General features: G+C 49.1%; 2 protein-coding genes across 4 annotated transcripts; one reads left to right on the top strand and one right to left on the bottom strand.

Annotated features, from left to right (window-relative positions):
- The first annotated feature begins 232 nt into the window (after nt 1-232).
- On the top strand, nt 233-8114 carry ABCB6 (ATP binding cassette subfamily B member 6 (Langereis blood group)). The gene is made up of 19 exons (XM_052664352.1): nt 233-1094; nt 1393-1530; nt 1777-1963; nt 2160-2261; nt 2429-2612; nt 3434-3555; nt 4058-4167; nt 4352-4417; nt 4588-4713; nt 4854-4930; nt 5019-5082; nt 5193-5278; nt 5492-5549; nt 6118-6222; nt 6645-6819; nt 6963-7075; nt 7320-7414; nt 7486-7554; nt 7742-8114. Exons 1-19 carry the CDS (start codon nt 546-548, stop codon nt 7845-7847), a joined length of 2532 nt encoding a protein of 843 aa, XP_052520312.1. The 5' UTR covers nt 233-545; the 3' UTR covers nt 7848-8114.
- A 7-nt stretch (nt 8115-8121) lies between these two features.
- ZFAND2B (zinc finger AN1-type containing 2B) lies at nt 8122-10984 on the bottom strand. 3 transcript variants are annotated; one of them, XM_052664357.1, is made up of 10 exons: nt 10943-10984; nt 10744-10817; nt 10399-10493; nt 10027-10158; nt 9746-9897; nt 9418-9513; nt 9282-9342; nt 9129-9196; nt 8747-8819; nt 8122-8512 (listed from the first exon to the last, which is right to left on the bottom strand). In XM_052664357.1, the coding sequence occupies exons 2-10, from the start codon at nt 10796-10798 to the stop codon at nt 8468-8470; spliced, it is 777 nt and encodes a 258-aa protein (XP_052520317.1). In that variant the 5' UTR covers nt 10799-10817; nt 10943-10984; the 3' UTR covers nt 8122-8467. The 3 variants fall into 3 exon arrangements, with proteins under 3 accessions (XP_052520317.1, XP_052520314.1, XP_052520315.1); XM_052664354.1 differs by having other exon boundaries at nt 8122-8408; XM_052664355.1 differs by having other exon boundaries at nt 8122-8408; nt 10744-10820; nt 10943-10978.
- Nucleotides 10985-22627: the final 11643 nt, after the last annotated feature.

Below are 22627 nucleotides of genomic sequence, written 5' to 3'. Positions count from 1 at the left end.
GCGGGCGAGAAGGGCAGCTTTCCGAACCACGGTTCCTTGGAGGTCAAGGACTCCGGCAGGACGTGCGGTCAGATTTCCCGCCCTGAGCACGTGACTATGCCGGCTCCGCCCGTCTATTTTGCCCTTCCCTGCGTGCGCCATCCCCCTCACCCCCCTTTCGGAGACTCTCGCCCAATGGGGACCTGGGTAGGGGCCAGGGGCGGCCCTGGTGGGCGGGGCTGCTGAGGAAGAGAGTCGCCGGAGTCGGACGTTGAACACTCCCGTGGGCTCGGACCCGGCCGGAGGGTCACCTGCCCCGAGCACCGGCCGAACGGCGGAGACAGCGTACGTGCCCGGCGTGAGTGCGTGGCGGCGGCGCGTGCGCGAAGCGAGTGAGTGGTGTGGCCGGGTCCACGTGCGACCCTGCCCAGCGACCCCCGCGGCTCAGCGCCCAGAGGATCCATGACCCGAGATACTCGGGATTCTGCGCCCCGCCCCGAGCGGCCGCCGCTCCAGTTCTCCCGTCCCTTAGTCCCCGCAGTCTCGGTCCGTGGCCACGCATTGCCATGGTGACTGTGGGCAACTTCTGTGAGGCCGAGGGACCCGCGGGTCCGGTCTGGGCGAAGGGTGGGCTCAGCCCCTGCTTCTTCTTCACGCTCGTGCCCTCGACTCTGATGGCCCTAGGGGCTCTGGCCTTGGTGCCGGCTTTTCCCTGCAGACGTCCGGAGCGGCCTGGTGGCACCGACAGGGTGTCTTGGGCGGCCGGCCCTCGCGTCGCTCCCTACGTGCTGCAGCTGCTTCTGGCCACAGTTCAGGTAGCGCTGCCCCTAGCTGGCCTCGTTGGCCGGGTGGGCACTGCCCAGGGTGCCGCACTACCAGGCTACCTTTTCCTGGCTTCTGTACTGGGGACTGTGGCCAGCGCCTGTGGTCTGGCGATGCTTGTGACAGAACGGAGCCAGGCACTGCAGAAGCTGGCAATGGGCGTCTGGATCAAGTTCAGGCACAGCCCGGGTCTCCTGCTCCTCTGGACTGTGTCTTTTGCAGCCGAGAATTTGGCCCTGGTGTCTTGGAACAACCCACAATGGTGGTGGGCAAGGGCGAACTTGAGCCAGCAGGTGAGGGACCTCGTGGGGGGAGGGGGAAGCGTGGCGTGTCTGCTCACATTGCTTCCACGCTTTTCAAATGCCTTTAAGAAAGGGAAGAAAGGAGGGGCCAGTGCTGCTGGGAGCTGATAGCCAGCTGGTGGGGAGTGGCGGTGCTGAGTCACTGTAGACTTTTTTAAAGCCTATTAGATGCTGGGCCCCTGAAGAGGACCTGGGTGTGTGTACTACCCCAGTGCCCAGCCGTGTTACAAGGAGTGAAAATGGGACTTTGGCCCTCAGTGATAGTCTCCCCGCCTATGTTTAATTCTAGGTTCAGTTTAGTCTGTGGGTGCTGCGGTATGTGGTCTCCGGAGGGCTTTTTGTCCTGGGGCTCTGGGCCCCTGGACTTCGACCGCAGTCTTACACCTTGCGGGTCAATGAAGAGGATCAAGATGTAGAGAGGAGCCAGGTACACCTCAGTTTCTAAAACTTAGGGTCTATTGTAATTCCATTCCCCGTCATCATTTCTTCTCACCTTAATAACTCACTTCTTTCCTAAATCTGAATCCCTGTTAGCCTTTCTGAGCCCATCAGGGGTCACCTGTGGGTCCAAGTTACCTGGGAGCTATAATCCCATATGTTTTCCTTAGGGGGTTTCTGGCTAATGCCATTTTGATTTCTGAGCTCCCCTCCCCTATATGTTTCACCATCCTAGGTTCCATCAACAGAGGGGCCATCGAGGTCTACCTGGCGAGACCTAGGCAGGAAGCTCCGCCTACTAAGTGGCTACCTGTGGCCTCGGGGGAGTCCAGCTCTGCAGTTTGTTGTGCTCATCTGCCTGGGGCTCATGGGGTTGGAGCGGGGACTGAACGTGTTGGTACCCATCTTCTATAGGGACATAGGTGAGGGGGAGAAGGAGGAGGTCAGCTTAGCTCTCTGGTCCTTCATTGGCCTGGATGGTGGTGGAGACTAGCCCAGGGAAGTGTGACAGAGTTGAGAACAGGGTGGTCAGTAGAGGCTGTGGCTGGTGCTTAGGGCAGTTTCTCCCAAAGAGAGTGCTAGGGTCTCTGAGTGGGCTTGGACTCATTTTCTCCATAGTGAACTTGCTGACCCAGAAGGCACCTTGGAACTCCCTGGTCTGGACGGTCATCATCTATGTCTTCCTCAAGTTTCTCCAGGGGGGTGGCACTGGCAGTACAGGTATGAGGGACTCTGCTCTCACCCTGGTTGGTATTGGCCACTGTCCTTCCTCCCACAGGCGTCCCTCCCCCAGCCCCCTTGGTGCTCTCAGACCTTTCACATCTTGCTGCTGGGCTGACGTCATTGGGCTGCTCAGCCCTACCGAGGCCTTCCCTGGCTCCCCGCAGGCTTTGTGACCAACTTGCGCACGTTCCTATGGATCCGGGTGCAGCAGTTCACCTCGAGGCAGGTGGAACTGCGCCTCTTCTCCCATCTGCACGAGCTTTCACTGCGCTGGCACCTGGGGCGCCGCACAGGGGAGGTGCTGCGGATCGTGGACCGGGGCACGTCCAGTGTCACGGGGCTGCTCAGGTGCCATGCCAATGGAAAGGAATTGCGGGAGGGCAGGCCTGGGGAAGCAGGTGGAGGGGCTGTCAGGACAACCCACCCAGCTGGAGGAGTTGCCTCTCTGTCCTCTTTTTTTTCTTAAATTATAAAGTTAACATACACATGCCCTCAGAATTCCAGTAAAGCAGACAGAACAAATCTCTCTTGAATTCCACTCACTAGAGGTTCCCACTCTGCATAGTATGTAGAGTTCTGCTTTTTTGCATTTTTTTACATATGGACATGTAGAACTAGTAGGTATTGTGAAGATGTTTCTTAAAACAGATGGTATCATGATGTAGGCATCGTTTCTCAGAATGGCTTTATTATCAAAATGTTAAGGAGATGTATTCTTATCTGGGCTTCCCTGGTGGCTCAGTGGTAAAGAATCTGCCTTCCAAGCAGGAGACACAGGTTCAGTCTCTGGGCTGGGAAAATCCCCTGGAGAAGGAAATGGCAACCCACTCCAGTATTCTTGCCTGGAGAATTCCATGGACAGAGGAGCCTGGCATGCTACAGTCCACAGGGTTGCAAAGAGTCAGACACGACTTAGTGATTAAACAACAACATTCTCATTCATATGTGAAGATCTTTCTCATGCATTGTAATTGATCCAAAGCATTCTATAGTTTGGGCATGCTATGGTTTATTTAGCCATATATAAGGGGCATTGATTCTTAAGGGGCATTTAGCTTGATTCTAGTCCATTGCTATGGAAAACAAAACACTCTGTTGAAATCCTCCTAGGTAGAGTTGCTGGCTCTGAGCCCTTAAACTATTCTTCATCGCTTGACTTTGCCTCCTAGCTACCTAGTATTCAACATCATCCCCACACTGGCCGACATCATCATTGGCATCGTCTACTTCAGCACGTTCTTCAATGCTTGGTTTGGCCTCATTGTGTTCCTGTGCATGGGTTTTTACCTTGGTGAGTGATGAGAGATGGCTTGGTGAAACCATCTCCCTGAACCATTTATGGAGTGCCTTGAACATGAGTCCTACCCCGACTCAGATGGCCCAGCTTTGAGAGGCTGTAGATCAGTGGGCTCCAATAGGGTCCTGCTGCTCCCCACTGTGATGGATGAGCATCCTCTGTCAAGGAAACCCCAGCTCTCCCTAGGGAAGGACATCCTGGTCACTTTAGATTCCTGCTGTGAACCTCAAGTCAAGGAGGAACTTCATGTGATAGGATGCAGCTTGCCTCCATTGGTTCACAAAAACTGTTTTCACACAGGCTTTATGCAGACTGTGATGTCTTGGACACAGCCCCTTCCCTCAGGGAGCTTAAGACTCCCTCCCTTGGGAATCTGGGTCCCTGGGTTATAGCACAGGGTTAGTGTACACGTGACCAGCAGCAGACATACACATTGTCTCTGCTGCTGGGAGTGACTTGCTGTCTTCTCCTTCCTCTCCCTTCTGTCACTCTCTAGCCCTGACCATTGTGGTCACTGAGTGGAGAACAAAGTTTCGACGGGCTATGAACATGCAGGAGAATGCTACCCGGGCCCGGGCTGTGGACTCTTTGCTAAACTTTGAGACGGTAACAGAGACCTCGGTGGCAGTTTCGTGAGGTTTGGAGATGTAGAGGAGTGTGCCTGGGGTCATTGGGGCTGAAAAGGAGCAGGGAGGGTGCGAAGTGTGCTGCTTACAATCAGGGAGGAGGGATGGAGAATGGAGCTGAAAGCTGTGGCTGTGTGAAACAGCACTGGTTTGAAATTCATCAGGTGAAGTATTACAACGCAGAGAGTTATGAAGTGGAACGCTATCGTGAGGCCATCATCAAATATCAGGTGAGGATGCTGGTTTGAGGCCTACTGAGAGCAACAGCCGGGACTTGTGGAATCACCAGGCCTGAGAGGAGTAAAATTTGGGCTGTGAGGTTGATGTGCCTGGGCCCAGGTTGGGATTTGGTGACTGTCAACATGTGTATGACATTCCTTCCTGTTTGTCATTGCCCAAGAGTTTAGAGTGGAAGTCAAATGCTTCACTGGTTCTACTAAATCAGACCCAGAACCTGGTGATTGGCCTTGGGCTCCTCGCCGGCTCCCTGCTTTGTGCCTACTTTGTCACTGAGCAGAAGCTACAGGTGAGGGAATTGTCCTGGGCCTGGGGACTTTGTCTAGGCCATCAGGTTCACAGGTGGGAAGGAGGTAGGGGGTAGCTAGTGGGCAGGGTGACAGCCCAACAGCCTCCTGTGACCCAGTCCTCATCCCTGGATGTCCACAGGTCGGGGATTTTGTACTGTTTGGCACCTACATCATCCAGCTGTACATGCCTCTCAACTGGTTTGGCACCTACTACAGGTAACCTGATGCCAGCCCTCACCTGTCCAGGATGCAGTGTTATCTCCCCAGCTCCCAGGAGGAGCTCCAACCAGCCCTCTTCTTGCAGGATGATTCAGACCAACTTCATCGACATGGAGAACATGTTTGACCTGCTGAAAGAGAAGACAGAAGTGAGTGAGGAGAGAGGAGTGGGTTTGTAGGGAGTGGGAGCTGGCGTGGTGTTCCTCGTGTCTGTAAGATACCAGGCCTGTAATGGCACACAATGGTGGCACTCTCCCAGGTGAAGGACCTTCCCGGCGCAGGGCCCCTTCGTTTTCAGAGGGGTCAGATTGAGTTTGAAAACGTGCACTTCAGTTATACTGATGGGTGAGCCCCTCCCTTTCCACTGTCCTGCAATCCCCTTTCCCGTGTCCATTTACACACTGCTCCTCCCCTTGCCCTGCCCCCCCACTTCTCAGCTCACCACCATCTGGGAAGACAGTCTGAGCGAGAGGTGGCAGGGCCCAGTAGTAGTTCTAGTGGTGGAGGGGACCCTGGCAGTATAGCCAGCCTGCCGACCATGCTCACCCTTCCTTGCAGGCGAGAGACCCTGCAGGATGTGTCCTTCACCGTGATGCCTGGACAGACACTGGCCCTGGTGAGAGGGGACCCAGCCAGCTGACCCAGACTCCTTGAGCTTCCCTTATTCCAGTGCCCATGGTAGCTGGGGACCCAGGCCGTGGAGGTCAGAGAGCCCTGTCTTATTGGGTCACAGGACTGAATGTGGCAGCCTCCATGGACATTGGTGGCCTCTTGGAGAGAAAGCCTTTAGCCAACGGGCCTGAGAATGTTTTTCCATCCTTTTTTAAAAAAAATTGTTTTTTTGGTTGTGGTGGGTCTTGATTGCTATGTGAAGGCTTTCTCTAGCTGCAGTGAGCAGGAGCTACTCTGTTGCAGTGCACAGGCTTCTCATTGTGGTGGCTTCTCCTGTTACAGAGCACAGGCTTCAGGCACATGGGCTTCAGGAGTTGCAGCATGCAGGCTCAGTAGTTATGGCTCTCGGGCTCTAGAGTACAAGCTCAGTAGTTGTGGTGCATGGGCTGAGGTGCTCCGAGACATGTGGAATCTTCCCAGACCAGAGAGCAAACTCATGTGCCCAGGTGGGCAGATTCTTAGCCACTGCACCACCAGGGAAGTCCTTTCTCCCTCTCTTTTTCATGCAACAGGTGGGCCCATCAGGAGCAGGGAAGAGCACAGTTTTGCGTCTGCTATTTCGCTTCTATGACATCAGCTCTGGCTGCATCCGAATAGATGGGCAGGATGTTTCACAGGTAAGGATGCTCGGGGGAAGACTATAATTTAGGGGGCCCATATGTGAAAGAACGGTGGGTGCTGGGCATCCAGGGAGTAGAGAGAGTTGTCACCCCTGCAAAAAGCTGGGTCAGGAGACATTAGCCTTTCTAGTGGCACATGGTCTGTATAAGGAAAGTAGTCACGGGAGTGATTCCTAGGATGCCGTATGAGGCACAAAGATCTGCAGCCATCTAGGGCAGCAGGGAGAAAAAATGAATTTTCTATCAATGGGGAAACAGAGTTAGAGAGATTAAGTGATTTGCCCACACAGCCGGGATCTGAGGAGGTGAAAGCAGGACTCTCACACAGAGTCTCATCCCACGTGCTTCCCACCAGCCCATCCTACCTTCCAGGCCTGGAGGGATCTCACAGGCCAGAGTATATGGTCTTTTGGCCCCAGGTGACCCAGACCTCTCTCCGGTCTCACATTGGAGTCGTGCCCCAGGACACTGTCCTCTTCAATGACACCATTGCCAACAATATCCGCTACGGCCGCATCACAGCTGGGAACGACGAGGTGAAGGCTGCGGCTCAGGCTGCAGGCATCCACGACACCATCATGGCTTTCCCTGAAGGTGAGCCTCCCCTTCAGGGTCTCCCCCTGCCCAGTTCAGGCCTATTACTGCCTCTGACCTCCATTCTACCCGATCCTTGCCCATCTGGTCACAGAAACCAAGTGTAATACGTGTGACTTGAGAGAGGTGGGCAATTTCCACAGGGTATGATACCCAGGTGGGCGAGCGGGGACTGAAGCTGAGTGGTGGGGAGAAACAGCGTGTTGCCATCGCTCGCACCATTCTGAAGGCTCCAGACATTGTTCTGCTGGACGAGGTGAGGGCCCTGAGACGCCTTACCCTGCTCCTTCCTCCCTGAGCCTGTGCCCAGCCATTCCTGCTGAGCACCGTTCTTCGTGTAGGAGAGCCAGCACGAATGCATGTTTCACAAAAACACTTCCCAGTTTTCAAGCGCAAAACAAGGTCCTTTTTGATTCCTGAGGCCTCGGCCAGCCACTTGCATCCTCCTCCTACCAGGGGTCTGGTGGGATGGACAGTTTTACCTAAGTCCCCCTCTGTAGGCAACGTCTGCGTTGGATACCCATAATGAGAGGGCCATCCAGGCTTCTCTGGCCAAAGTCTGCGCCAACCGCACCACCATCGTGGTGGCACACAGGTATGGAACGGGCAGCAGGTGGAGGGGCCCCCTCGGGCGTTGTGGTGGGTGACTGACCTCTGACCTCTCAGGCTCTCTACGGTGGTCAGTGCTGACCAGATCCTCGTCATCAAGGATGGCCGCATTGTGGAGCGAGGACGGTAAGGGACACAGCATGATAAACAGGGATGGGCCTCTGAAGTGGGGGCCCCAAGGAGAGGTCGTGGAATCCCAGGGGTTTCTGGAAGGATCTCCCTTACCAGTTCCTTGTCATCTCAGACTGGTGGCGAGGACTCTTGGGGTACAAATAACAATTGGTTGGGACTTACATTTTTCTCCTTGCCCCAGGCACGAGGCTCTGTTGTCCCGAGGTGGGGTGTATGCTGACATGTGGCAGCTACAGCAGCAGGGACAAGAAGTCTCTGAAGACACCAATTCCCAGACTAAGGCATGATGACAAAAGTTGTGGCCACTTCCTTCCTGAAGGATAACTCTGAGGGGAATACACAGTATCCCTCTTCCCTGCCATGTTTCATCCTGGTCTTGGTGCTAGCTACAGTGATGGAACGGGGACTTTCAGAAGAGCATTGTGGGGGAAATAAAAGCGTGGACTATGTTAGGATCACTATGACTTTGCGGTGTGGGGAACTACACCAGGTCAGATGAGCATTCTTGATGGGACTCTTCTGTTTTTGATTGGAAAAGAGAAAGAAACACACCACTTTGTTGTCTTACAGACTGCCCATCCTTTATTGTTTCTAGCCTGCCTCCCTGCCCCCTATACATGGAGGGGAGCCCCAGTATATGGGGGATGACAAGATGCAGGGGGGCCGAGTGGGACCTGGCCAGGGAGCAGTTCAGAGCAGCTCACTCCCATGCAGCTGGAGCAGCCAGCAGAGCCCTCTGTAGGCTCAGCTCCACATGCTGTTTCTCCAGATGCTCCCTGGAGGTGGCCTCCATGTCACTCCTCTTCGTCTTCACTCTGGCTGCTCTGGGCCTCCTTTCCCTGTGGACCCTAGAGGTGCGAGGGCCACAGTCTTCCTCAACTGAGCCTCCCTCCCCAAGCCCAGGGCCCTAGCACAGGCTGCAGTTGGACGGCTTCAAGCTGCGGCTTTGAGCCTGGAGCAAGGGGAAGGGAAGGAGAGGAAGACAGGGTGCAACGTCAAGGAAATGAGGGACAGTCCTTACTGCAGAGCTCAGCATGGGCTATGAGTGGAGTCATAAGGAAAACAAAGGGATAAACACCACCATAAACTCTACCACTTGGAAGAACACCCTCCCTGCCTTCCCCCCTACCCTGAAAACTCCTTACTTACTCCCAGCACAGGGCCCATCTCTACGCCATCCTCATACCTGCTGCTGTCGGTATTCTGCCTCACTGGCCGATAGTGCTTGTGCTAAAGCTAAGTCTTCTTCCTCCTGAGAACTGGGAGGGAGGAACACCTTAACTTAGTATCTAAAGTGTGAGCATCTCCTCTGTTAGGCATCACTGTGCTGAGCCCTTCTAAGTACTGTTTCAATTTTCACATGTAGGTTTTTACAGGATGTTGGTATTGTCTTCATTTTATTGAACATATAAACATGGGCTAAAGAACTTGTCCAAGGTCATACAGTTCAAAAACTTAACTTTGAGCCCAAGTTCCTACTATCCTGCGTTGGATGACAGCAGTCCCACCTCCCTCCCTCCAAACTGAGCCTTCACCCACGCCCCATCCTTTTACCAGTGAGTAGGTACCTTGGGACCTGGGGTTTGGTCTCTGCCAGGGACAGTTCCAGGGCTCGTTGCAGAGCCTCATCCTCACTCTGCAAAAGGAAAAATAAGACCAGGTGCCTTGGACTTCACTCTCTGTGGGTCTGCTTCTGTCCATCCAACCTCTGCCCCACTCACCAAGCCACTTTGCAAAGTAATCACTGGAGCGGCTGTCCGGGTTGGAGACTGAGTTGAGGCTCTATGGCAGGTATTCAAGAGGCTCAGGTCAGAGATGCGAAGGGAAAAAAGGGGGAGGGGAAACAGGCAGGCCTACCTGCTGGCAGAGGAAGACGAAGGCAAGGTCTGGTTCGGGCTGGGGATGGTCTTTGTAGAAGAAGCCAGGCTTTGTGCTCTGGAGATGGCAGCCAGTCTGTAGGAAGAGACACTCTGGGCATGCCTCCAGGCACCTTTGGCTTACAAGTTCCTCCCACCCCTGACCCAGGAAGTCAGGAGGGGAGCTCCTCCAAAAGATCTGGAAAACATGCACTTGAAAAAGAAAGAAAAGACTCCCTAGCCAAAGGAGATAGGGTGAAGCTTCCCAACTGTTATGACAAAGGTTCATTCAGGTCCCAAAGGCAAGTAGAGAACTTGGTTGCAATTACCCTGCCCTACTGGTGGGATGCCCCTCCCCAGAGCAATCATGGTCCAGTGGGTGACGGTGCTTGATGCAGAAATTTCGGCCACAGCGGTCGCAGGTCAGTTTCATCATTTCCCGCTGCCGGCAGCCAGCGCGTTCACACTTATTGGTGAAGATCTGAGGTGGAGTAGGAAGGATTGTCTCTGCTGAGATCTCTGCTCCCTTTTCAATCCTGTCCTAACAGCTGTGCAGAGTTCCAGGCGTTTGTAGTCCCAGGTGACCATGGTTGATCCCTCTAACACTTACCTTACGTTTTTGTTGAGCTGGATCTGAGCGACAGTCTCGGTCAATGTGCTCCCCAACAGCTCGGTCAGGGGACTCCCCTCTGGCCACAGGAACAGGCACGTTACAGAGTGGGCATACAGGCACCTGGATATCCTATAGTTAGGGAGCAGGGTTCGGTCTGTGGCCTACTCCCAGTCCAGCCAGATCTGTGATCCTGAGAGAATCCCCCTGAAAGAACCTGGACATACCCTCCATAAACGCAAAAGGAAATAATGTTCCCAGCACTGAGCCTCAAGAAGACAATAAAGGAGGGGAAATGTGAGGCAGAGGGGTTCCGGAGATTTTTCACGCATCCTCCACCCGCCCCCTTTCATCCTCAGACCGCCCCCTCACCTTTTGGTAAGCAGATCCACAGTGATGCTGGGCGTAGGCCACATGGTCTGCGCAGAAGATGCCCGAACAGGCATCGCACTTGAGCGGCAGAAAATCTGCAGGAAATGGGTCAGACTGCAGGTCCAGTGGGACCTCGACGTTCCTGCTCACTCAAGCCTTCCACTCAGGGGCAGGAAAACGCTGCCTCACTCGGAATCAACTGCACCCTGGCCCTACTCCACTATCTCCTACGCCACGCCCCAAGCCCGAGCCCCGCCCTCCTCGGGCACTCCCAGCCCAGGAGCCCGCCACTCCGCCCGGCCCCGCCTCTCGCGTGCTCCGCCCCTCACCCCTTCACCCGCTTACCCAAGCGCTTACAGCTCGGCTCCGAACAGTGAGCCCCAAGGTCCGGAAACTCCATCGCCGGGCTGGACGGGGACCTGCTGGGAGAGGACGCGATGCTGAGCTCCCCGAGGGCTTCAGCTCTGGGTCCAAATCGCGACCCCGTACTCTGGGGGGAACTCCTCGTCCCGCCCCTTCCTCTCCCCGACCCAGCCCGCTTTACCGGAGCGTCAGAGCCTCCCGGCCCGCAGTTCTCACTCCTCCCTTGGCGCGCGCGGGCGCGTGACGTCATCGCGCGGGGCGGGCACGTCCCTCGCTGTCGGCGGGGGCGGGGCGCATCCCGGAAGAGCCGAGGCCCGCCCCTCCTGTTTTGCCAGGCGTCCGGGAGCTGGATGTTGTCTCCTGGGCCACCGAGTGGCCGCGGGTGGGTTTGGCCGCGAAGGCGTTAGGGCGGGCGAAGACAAAGAGAGAGGCTCAGGTGGTTTGGGGTCTTTCACAATTGGGTCCTTCGCCTGCTTCTCACTCTGCATCCTCCCCCAGCCATTTAGTTCACAGCCGCTGCTATACCTACTCTACGAACTGAAAACACCCATGTTTCTGTGAGATACACATTTCTCTTCAGAGCCTTAGCTCCTCCACGTTTGGTTTCGCTGTCCTTTGGTAAGACTTCTCTGACCCTCCTCAGTTTGAGCCCAGTGCATCTCTTGTGGTTTCCCGTCGTTCTTTTCTAGCATCCTATCACCTTATTGTAATCATCTCTTCTCTCACTCCCTTACTGCCCCCTTCCCACATAAATATAGTGGTAAGACGAACCACGTCTGCCTTCCCTTGAGTTGGGCCCAGCACCCAGTGCAGTGCCTGGAACTGTGAATCACCTGCTTTAAAATGCGGATTCCTGAGCTCCCATCCCCGGAAGCACAGGCGAGAATTCGGACAGATTATCCATCTACTACAATTTGAAAAACACATGCCTGGAATATTCTGAATGCTTACTTAATGTTTCTTGAATGAAGCTAGAGAGTGGCTGGATTGGTGTCCTGCTTGACCCTAGGGAGCCCCAGGTGGAGACTTCCGTTTCAACACATTTTCTCACATGCCTCTCTGGCCCTTCCTGCATGGGCTTGGTTGCCCTAGCTTCACATAAATTTGTGCATGAAGATAAGTAAACAGATGAAATGCTTAGAGTTGAACATGTCCTCCAAAATGGAGAGAGAACCAGCTACAACTGGGAATGAGACAGCTTTCTTCTCTTCTCCCTCTCTCCCTCCAGCTTTTGGTTTTGTTTCCCTCTGTGTCTGTTTCTTACATCCTTACAGCTCTAAGGCTACTGGAAATTAAAATCATTTTTTCCTGGTTCCTTTAGCAGAAGGACTAATTTCAGCTGCGACTGTGCCCATTTCCCTTGACTTGGATCGTCCGCCAAGCTCTGACCTGTGGCCTGGGGTCAGGGTATATGATGTTCTGATGTGCCAGGCCTGAGTCTCATGTTTGGGGGAAGGGAGTCAGCAACACTAAAGTGAAAATTAACAAACTGGCTTGGACAATCCTAGAAAACCCAAGAGAGTCCATTCAATTCCTTCCTTCATTCAAGAATATACTGAGTGTCCTCCCATGTTCTTGTCACTGGATGACATATGCAAAGACTAGGAAGTACTAGGCAGTGCATTTCAGGTACACCCATTCTGGAGCTGACAAGGCAAAGCCTGAAGGGTAAGTAGATGCTGGCTAGGTGAAGGCCAAGGGAGAAAGGAAGGAGGTGGAAGTAGGTGCTATTTCAAGCAGAGGAATCAGCAGGGACAAAGACCTGGAGATAAGAGAGAACAAGATCCTTTAGATAAAGCTTTTAAAAAGCTGATAACATCAGGATCTTAGAGTGTAAGAAACAGCTTGGCAGGAGATAAGCTGGAGAGTTAGCAGGGGTAAAATCTCCTCAGATCATGGAGGCCACATTAGTTGTTGAGAATTTTAATATAAACATAATATCAGCTTCCCTTGTGACTCAGTGGTAAAAAAATCTGCCCACAATATGGCAGACTCAGGTTCAGTCCCTGGGTCAGGAATATCCCCTGGAGAAGGAAATCGCAACCCACTCCAGTATTCTTGCCTGGAAAATCCCATGGACAGAGGAGCCCGGCGGGCTACAGTCCGTGGGGTCACAAGAACTGAACAACAACAAATGAACTATAGATAGCTTTAAGAAGGAGAGTAATATGATCAGAGTTGTGTTTTGGGAAAGTCACTCTGGCTTCAGAGTGGAGAACAGATTGGTAGAAGGGAGGCTAGGCTGAAGGCTGTTGCTATAATAGAAGCAAGAGATAATGATGGCCTGAACTACGTGGGGATGATGCTTAGAATTAATGAAAGCTCAGTATAGAACTTAGATGTGAGATAGGTATTTTAAAATAAGTAACTTTCAGGACTTCCCTGGTGATTCAGTGGTTAAGGCTTTGTCTTCCAATGTAGAGAGTGTGGGTTCAATCCCTGGTTGCGAAGCTAAGCTCCCACATGTCTTGGGGCCATAAAAGTGGAAACTTAAAACAGAAGCAATATTGTAACAAATTCAATAAAGTCTTTAAAAATGGTCCACATCAAAAATCTTTAAGTAGCTTTCCAATGTATCACTGAGAGGATAAAATGGTTTAAAAAAAAGGAAAGAGCTCTCTGGATTTTCCTGGTAGCATAGTAGATAAGAATCTGCCAGCCAGTACAGGGGACATGAGTTCAATCCCTCCTCTGGGAAGATTCCACATGCCACAGGGCAACTAATTCTGAGCACAAAAACTACTGAGCCCATGCTCTAGAGCCCATGACCTGCAACTACTGAGCCCTAGCCTAGAGCCCGTGCTCCACAAGAGAAGCCACCACAAGGAGAAGCCTGTGCACCACAGCAAAGAGTAGCCCCCAGTCGCTGCAACTAGAGAAAGCCTGTGCAAAGCAACAAAGACCCACCACAACCAAAAATAAAAATAAATAAATGATTATTTTTTTAAAAAATGTTTTGGCCACACCACACAGATTATAGGATCTTAGTGCCCCAACAAGGAATTGAGCCCCAGCCCTTGACAGTGAGAACAAGTCTTTCCGGGAAATTCTGGCAGCTTCTTCTTCAATCCATCCTCACCCCTGGGGTAGGCTCTGGGCAGCAGTGTTTCTGCCAAAGATGATTGGTCTGGGAGTGGTCATCTGACCCACACTGGTTATCTGAGTTTGTGTTCCCCAAAAGCATAACCTGAAACAAGGATTTTGGTGCAGATAATTCATATAGGAGGTAATCCTAGCCAGAGTAAGAGAGTAGGGAAGAGGGAGACAGGGAAGGAAGGAAAACCAATGAAGAGTTATTGAACTGGTTACTACTGTGGTTCCCAGTTCCACTGGGAACCCTCAGAGAAGGCATATAAAACATGCCTCAGAATCATCCTTCTAAAGGACAGAAGGCTGGGCTGACTCCTGTCTTCAAGTTGAAAGTTTCTCCTAGGAGGTGATAACTCCCCCATATCCACCTGGCACAGTGAACCTGTACCTATGTGCAAGCTGATTCAAGCTGATTGAAGTATGAGGGATTTGGGGAAAATCCTGGAGGCAGAAATACTGAATCTGGCTTGGCTTGGAAGTGGGAAGCCGTGAGGACTCATAGGAGCTGTCCGCAGTGACATCTGAAGTCCAAGATCCACCAAGCAGCCAAGGCACCAGGAGCATCTGCTATATTTGGTCAATCAGATTCCTTCCTGGGAATTTGAAATAAAGGCCGGAAGAATCAGTATTCATAAAGCCATTGGACCTGTAGCATATAAGCTATGGGCTTGCCATCTGCCATACTACCATACTGTCATACTGACTGAGGGACAGGGAGGGATTGTTATCTACCATCCTCTGACTGATGGAACACAGTCCCATAAAAAGAGACTGATCTTGTAGCTTACACACAGGGTTTTAAGTCATATCATTACCTGATTCTTGCCTCCTCCCAAAGTCTACACTGCCCAACAAAACTATGGCTAACTGCCATTATTGCATTAGTTTAACATTGTCCCTTTTAAGATGGTTGAATCTTAGATTCAAGATATTTCTCATGGCACTATCACACTCTCTGGTCATACCATGAAGTCAGGCTATTGATGTGTGGGAGACTCTTGATCTGGGGATGCACCTGTCATGGGGATTCAACTTTCAGCCTAGGCCCTTTAGAAAAGACAGTTGTTGAAGAGCTTGTTGTTTGTGAGTTCCAAGACTCCAAATCTGTGAAATCCAGCAACAGTTCTGACAGATACAAGCATATGAAATTGCTAAGACTTGACAATTTTTTTTTACCAAAACAATTACATGTGGTTTAATCTATTAATAAGCAGCACATGTCACAGGCACGAATTATTTTTCCTCTGACTTTCTGTCTAATTCTCACCCTGCTGGGTTTTGGAGCCCAGATAAGAAGACAAACAAGCACTATGAGAGTATGATGTGCAATCTAGCGACTTCCTGGTGGTTCAGCAATTAAGACACTGTGCTTCCAATGCAGTGGGTGCAATTTTGATCCTTGGTCAGGGAATTAAGATCCCACATGCTGCCCAGTGCAATAAAAAAAAAAAATGTCCACACACCTTAAAATCAGATGTGTCAAATATCTGTGTACCTTCAGTTCAGTCATTCAGTCGTGTCCGACTCTTTGTGACCCCATGGACTGCAGCATGCCAGGCTTCCCTGTCCATCACCAACTCCCGGAGCTTGCTCAAACTCATGTCCATCGAGTTGGCGATGCCATCCAACCATCTCATCCTCTGTCGTCCCTTTTTCTTCCTGCCTTCTATCTTTCCCAACATCAGGGTCTTTTCCAAGGAGTCAGCTCTTCGCATCAGGTACCCGAAGTATTGAAGCTTCAGCTTCAGCATCAGTCCCTCCAATGATTATTCAGGACTGATTTCCTTTAGGATTGATTGATTTGCTCTCCTTGCTATCCAAGGGACTCTCAAGAGTCTTCTCCAACACCACAGTTCAAAAGCATCAATTCTTTGGCAATGAGCTTTCTTTATCGTCCATATGTGTCTACTGGAAAAACCATAGCTTTGACCAGATGGACCTTTGTTGGCAAAGTAATGTCTCTGCTTTTTAATAAGTCTGTGTACCTTAGCACTTTAAACTTGTACTGTTTTCTGCTAACAGTGTATAAAGAGAGCATATTGGTTAGGATATAGGTTAAGCTGCCATAACAGGGACTCAAAAATAGTGGCATAAATGAGAAAGAAGTTTAACTTCTTCCTTATGTAATTATACAGGGCTGGCTGGTATGACAGCACCTGTCAGGGACGTGGACACCTCCTATTTTGTTGCATCACCATCCCTAAGGTGTTGCCTTTGTCTATGCGGTCCCAGATGAGTTCTTGTTCTAGGCAGCAGAAAGAGGGAGAAGAAAAAGAAGGCATCTCCTCCGTCCTCTCCCTGCCCCCTGTCCCCCACCATTTAAAGGTATGACCCTGATTTTGCCTACATCATTTCTGTGACCCTAGTATAGCCCAGCACTTAGTCACATGATCATACTTAGCTCCAGAGAGACTGGGAAAATAGTCTTTAGCTGGGTGGCCATGTTCCCAGATAAAATTTCAATTATGTCAGTTAAGGAGAACAGATATTTGGGGGACAACTAGTATCAAAAAAGCGGGGGCCAGGGAGGGTGACTTTAATGATATTTGAGCCATCCTGAGCTTGAAGTAATGAAGCAGATAGTGAAACACAGATATACAGTAGCCAGAAGGCATTTCTCTCAGCTCAAGGGGTTTGAGGAGGAGAACAACAAGACCAATCACTGCTTGGTCAGTCTTCAGTTGTAGGCTACTCGACCAAAAAGTCATTCCCCAGTTCCCTCCTTGAGGACAAAACTCTGATTTTAATCATCCTTTTCCAAGCAGTTGTGTTTCGCATGGGTCCCTTTCCTGCTCCCACGAAGAGTCTTAAATGATTTAAGTCAATATTTTTCAAACTTTTAAACAATTTCTCACAATAAGAATTACATTTTATAACCTAACACACACACACATACCTAATACTTGATCTTATTGTGCTTAATATACTTCGATGTTCTGTTATATTTCATTTTTAAAAAATTTTAGTTGCCAAACACTACATTGATTTCCATCTACCATCCCATAAGCATCTGAATGCAGAGTTCCAAAGAATAGCAAGGAGAGATAAGAAAGCCTTCCTCAGTGATCAATGCAAAGAAATAGAGGAAAAGAACAGAATGGGAAAGACTAGAGATCTCTTCAAGAAAATTAGAGATACCAAGGGAACATTTCATGCAAAAATGGGCTTGATAAAGGACAGAAATGGTATGGACCTAACAGAAGCAGAAGATATTAAGAAGAGATGGCAAGAATACACAGAAGAACTGTACAAAAGAGATCTTCATGACCCAGATAATCAAGATGGTGTGATCACTCATCTAGAGCCAGACATCCTGGAATGTGAAGTCAAGTGGGCCTTAGAAAGCATCATTACAAACAAAGCTAGTGGAGGTGATGGAATTCCCGTTGAGCTGTTTCAAATCCTGAAAGATGATGCTGTGAAAGTGCTGCACTCAATATGCCAGCAAGTTTGGAAAACTCAGCAGTGGCCACAGGACTAGAAAAGGTCAGTTTTCATTGCAATCCCAAAGAAAGGCAATGCCAAAGAATGCTCAAACTACCACACAATTGCACTCATCTCACACGCTAGTAAAGTAATGCTCAAAATTGTCCAAGCCAGGCTTCAGCAATACGTGAACTGTGAACTTTCTAATGTTCAAGCTGGTTTTAGAAAAGGCAGAGGAACCAGAGATCAAATTGCCAACATCTGCTGGATCATGGAAAAAACAAGAGAGTTCCAGAAAAACATCTATTTCTGCTTTATTGACTATGCCAAAGCCTTTGACTCTGTGGATCACAATAAGCTGTGGAAAATGCTTCAAGAGATGGGAATACCAGAGCACCTGACCTGCCTCTTGAGAAATCTGTATGCAGGTCAGGAAGCAACAGTTAGAACTGGACATGGAACAACAGACTGGTTCCAAATAGGAAAAGGAGTATGTCAAGGCTGTATATTGTCACCCTGCTTATTTAACTTCTATGCAGAGTACATCATGAGAAACGCTGGACTGGGAGAAACACAAGCTGGAATCAAGATTCCCGGGAGAAATATCAATCACCTCAGATATGCAGATAACACCACCCTTATGGCAGAAAGTGAAGAGGAACTAAAGAGCCTCTTGATGAAAGTGAAAGAGGAGAGCGAAAAAGTTGGCTTAACGCTCAACATTCAGAAAACGAAGATCATGGCATCTGGTCCCATCAGTTCATGGGAAATAGATGGGGAAACAGTGGAAACAGTGTCAGACTTTATTTTGGGGGGCTCCAAAATCACTGCAGATGATGATTGCAGCCATGAGATTAATAGATGCTTACTCCTTGGAAGGAAAGTTGTGACCAACCTAGATTAGCATATTGAAAAGCAGAGATATTACTTTGTCATCAAAGTTCCATCTAGTCAAGGCTATGGTTTTTCCAGTAGTCATTTATGGATGTGAGAGTTGGACTGTGAAGAAAGCTGAGCACAGAAAAATTGATGCTTTTGAAGTGTGGTGTTGGAGAAGACTCTTGAGAGTCCCTTGGACTGCAAGGAGATCCAACCAGTCCATTCTAAAGGAGATCAGTCCTAGGTGTTCAATGGAAGGACTGATGCTAAAACTGAAACTCCAATACTTTGGCCACCTCATGCAAAGAGTTGACTCATTGGAAAAGCCCCTGATGCTGGGAAGGATTGGGGGCAGGAGGAAAAGGGGATGACAGAGGATGAGATGGCTGGATGGCATCACCGACTCGATGGACATGAACTCCGGGAGATGGTGATGGACAGGGAGGCCTAGCATGCTGCGATTCATGGGGTCGCAAAGAGTTGGACATGACTGAGCAACTGAACTGAACTGAACTGGTAACCTTCAGTTTGGAGAAAGAAAAAAAAATACAACTTTTCTAAGCCAGTAAAACTTCCCCTTTGTTGAGGCATGTAAAACAATTTGTGTCTGGAAGAAAAATTTATCCCAAACTTTAGAGAAGAAAAAAATTGATCATTCTTTTAAAAATATACTTCTAGAGTTTTCCTAATAAGCCAACTTAACCTTTACCTGATACTCTTGGGAATATAACTGTTGTCATGGTATATTTGATTACATCCACTACCGATAAAAGCACAGAGTTTACACTTCCGTAACATTAACCTGTAGAAACTGATAAGGTTTTGTTCTTGTATAGCCTTGAAGAAACATTAACCTGAAAGGTGTTATTTTTTAGTCCTGTGAAATGTTAATCAGTTTTGTGCCTAACCTAATAATTTTGTTCATTTATTGATATGTATACATTTCTCACCTGAAAACACTCAGAGAATTAACTTTTTGTATTCTTTATCAGCTCCCTCATTAATGATTTAAATGAAGCCTTTATATGTGTATACAATCTGGATGAAAATTGTTTCTGCTCTGTTTTTTTTTAACTGTGACATCTAGCACTCAGGCAGCTGTTTTGTGACCATGAGTGGAGCCAAGCAGAGAGGACAAGCCAACATGTTGAAGATGGATGAGAAGAAGGATGGGAAAGTTCCAGGGTCGCTGATAAATTAACCAGCCTGGGGATATTACATGTAGCCTCTTGTTATGTAAGAGAGTAAATGTCCTTATTAGCAACATTTTCTACATTTTGCAACCCAAAGCTCCCTTGGTGATACACCTGTTGTGGCAGCTCATCTTAATAAAAATCAACATTTGATTCACCCAGGTGGAATTTTTGCCATGTATTGGCAACATATGTTGGTAGCTGTGATGGTAGCAGTGGAATGATCATTGAGCTTCCCAATCAACTTTAGAGAGCCTCCCCTCACAGCTCTGGAAAGACTCCTGATACAGTGACATCATATCCTGTGGATTCATATTCTGTTTACTTGTTTTTATTTTTATTGATTAATTTTTGTTTACTTTTGAAATTTTAAATTACTGCCAGGGCCTTATAAATACGTTTAATATATAGCTGTCTGATTTTTAAGAACATATGTATTTATTTATTTTTGGCTACGTTGTGAAAGTTTTTCTCTGGCTGTGGCGAGAGGGCAGCAGCTCTCCAGTTGTACTGCCGTGGCTTCTCATTGCTGTGACTTCTCTTGTTGCAGAGCACAAGCTCTAGGTGTCGAGGCTTCAGTAGTCGCCGCTCCTCTGGGATCGACAGCACAGGCTCAATAGTAGAGGTATATGGGCTTTAATTGTTCTGTGACATGTGGGATCTTCCCAGATCAGGGATTGAACCCATGTTTCCTGCACTGACAAGCAGATTCTTTACCACTGAGCCACCAGAGAAGCCCTAGCTGTCTGATTTTAAATATTTTTAAAATTTATTTATCTATTTATTTTATTGTTTTTGGCTGTGCTGGGTCTTCATTTGTGTGTGGGGGCTTTCTCTAGTTGTAGAGAGCAGGCTCTAGAACTGGGCTCAGTCGTTGTAGTACACAGGCTTAGTCGCTCCATGGCGTGTGGGAGCCTCTGAGATCAGGGATCAAACAAATGTCCCCTGCATTGGCAGGCAAATTCTTAACCACTGGACCACCGAAAGCAAAAGTATTTAGTCGCTCAGTCGAGTGTGACTCTTTGCAACTCCATGGACTGTAGCCCACTATGCTCCTCTGTCCATGGAATTCTCCAGGCAAGAAAATGGAGTGGGTAGCCATTTCCTTCTTCAGGGGATCATTCTGACCTAGGGAGCAAACCTGGGTCTCCTGCATTACAGGCAGATTCTTTACCATCAGAACCACCAGGGAAGGCCTAATTTTTTTTTCATGTTAAAATATAATCATTTGGTTTTAAGAATTTTACTTATTCATTTTCTCCCCCTCTACACTCATGACTTTAGAGTTGTTGGTTTTCAATTTTTGAAACCTTATTTGGAACAGACCTCAGCTGGTAAAGAATCCACCTGCAATTCGGGAAACCTGGGTTCAATCCCTGGATTGGGAAGATGCCCTGGAAGGGAACAGCTACCCACTCCAATATTCTGACCTGGAGAATTCCATGGACTGTGTAGTCCATGGGGTCGCAAAGAGTTGGACATGACTGAGCAACTTTCACTTCACTTCACAAACAAAGAGAAACGCTGCCTCTCTCCCTTCTCCTACTCCATGAATGCTCAGATAGTCAAAAGCTTAGAGAACCCTAAAAGTAAATTCTTTGCAGCTCTGTCTTGAGCATGAGCCAGAGTGTTTTACTGCCAGAGACCCCGAGAGACCACAAGAGAGAATAAAGCCCTCATAGTTTCTTTTTTCTCAGGCCAGACTTTTCCTGACTGATGGGATATAGTCCAGATTAAGCTATTCATGACAATCAGCAGCCTAGGAGCTTCCCAAGATTTGAAAGGACGATGAACAGACCAAAGCCACCACCTCCCTACATAGTGTGGATGTAGGTTCCTTGTGTCCTGAATAAAGGAATAAGGAGGAACAGTGAGAAATCCAATAACACTTTCCACATTGAAAGGGCTGTGTCAAAAGATCAGTCAGTTGAGTTCAGTCGCTCAGTTGTGTCCGACTCTTTGCGACCCCATGAATCGCAGCACACCAGGCCTCCCTGTCCATCACCAACTCCCAGAGTTCACTCAGACTCACATCCATCGAGTCAGTGATGCCATCCAGCCATCTGTCGTCCCCTTCTCCTCCTGCCCCCAGTCCCTCCCAGCATCAGAGTCTTTTCCAATGAGTCAACTCTTTGCATGAGGTGGCCAAAGTACTGGAGTTTCAGCTTTAGCATCATCCCTTCTAAAGAAATCCCAGGGCTGATCTCCTTCAGAATGGATTGGTTGGATCTCCTTGCAGTCCAAGGGACTCTCAAGAGTCTTCTCCAACACCACACTTCAAAAGCATCAATTCTTCGGTGCTCAGCCTTCTTCACAGTCCAACTCTCACATCCATACATGACCACAGGAAAAACCATAGCCTTGACTAGATGGACCTTAGTTGGCAAAGTAATGTCTCTGCTTTTGAACATGCTATCTAGGTTGGTCATAACTTTTCTTCCAAGGAGTAAGCGTCTTTTTTAATTTCATGGCTGCAATCACCATCTGCAGTGATTTTGGAGCCCCCCAAAATAAAGTCTGACACTGTTTCCACTGTTTCCCCATCTATTTCTCATGAACTGATGGGACCAGATGCCATGATCTTCGTTTTCTGAATGTTGAGCTTTAAGTCAACTTTTTCGCTCTCCTCTTTCACTTTCATCAAGAGGCTCTTTAGTTCTTCTTCACCTTCTGCCATAAGGGTGGTGTCATCTGCATATCTGAGGTAATTGATATTTCTCCCAGCAATCTTGATTCCAGCTTGTGTTTCTTCCAGTCCAGCGTTTCTCATGATGTACTCTGCATAGAAGTTAAACAAGCAGGGTGACAATATATAGCCTTGACATACTCCTTTTCCTATTTGGAACCAGTCTGTTGTTCCATGTCCAGTTCTAACTGTTGCTTCCTGACCTGCATACAGATTTCTCAAGAGGCAGGTCAGGTGCTCTGGTATTCCCATCTCTTGAAGCATTTTCCACAGCTTATTGTGATCCACAGAGTCAAAGGCTTTGGCATAGTCAATAAAGCAGAAATAGATGTTTTTCTGGAACTCTCTTGTTTTTTCCATGATCCAGCAGATGTTGGCAATTTGATCTCTGGTTCCTCTGCCTTTTCTAAAACCAGTTTGAACATCAGGAAGTTCACAGTTCACGTATTGCTGAAGCCTGGCTTGGAGAATTTTGAGCATTACTTTACTAGCATGTGAGATGAGTGGGTGGGTTACGGTGGAGAGGTCTGACAGAATGTGGTCCACTGGAGAAGGGAATGGCAAGCCACTTCAGTATTCTTGCCTTGAGAAC

The sequence above is a fragment of the Budorcas taxicolor genome, chromosome 2 (genome assembly GCF_023091745.1).
Source record: "Budorcas taxicolor isolate Tak-1 chromosome 2, Takin1.1, whole genome shotgun sequence".
NCBI classification, from domain to species: domain Eukaryota; kingdom Metazoa; phylum Chordata; class Mammalia; order Artiodactyla; family Bovidae; genus Budorcas; species Budorcas taxicolor.
Note: the sequence above shows the minus strand (reverse complement) of the source record. Positions and strands in the feature narration are given on the sequence as shown.

Coding starts and splice junctions, on each gene's coding strand:
- ABCB6 (XM_052664352.1), top strand. CDS start 546: ATGGTGACTGTGGGCAACTTCTGTGAGGCCGAGGGACCCGCGGGTCCG. Junction 2,613..3,433: donor AGTGTCACGGGGCTGCTCAG/GTGCCATGCCAA, acceptor TTTGCCTCCTAG/CTACCTAGTATTCAACATCA. Junction 6,223..6,644: donor ATGGGCAGGATGTTTCACAG/GTAAGGATGCTC, acceptor TTTTGGCCCCAG/GTGACCCAGACCTCTCTCCG.
- ZFAND2B (XM_052664354.1), bottom strand. CDS start 10,798: ATGGAGTTTCCGGACCTTGGGGCTCACTGTTCGGAGCCGAGCTGTAAG. Junction 9,898..10,026: donor CAGCTCAACAAAAACGTAAG/GTAAGTGTTAGA, acceptor ACTCCACCTCAG/ATCTTCACCAATAAGTGTGA. Junction 9,514..9,745: donor CATCCCACCAGTAGGGCAGG/GTAATTGCAACC, acceptor CTCTTCCTACAG/ACTGGCTGCCATCTCCAGAG.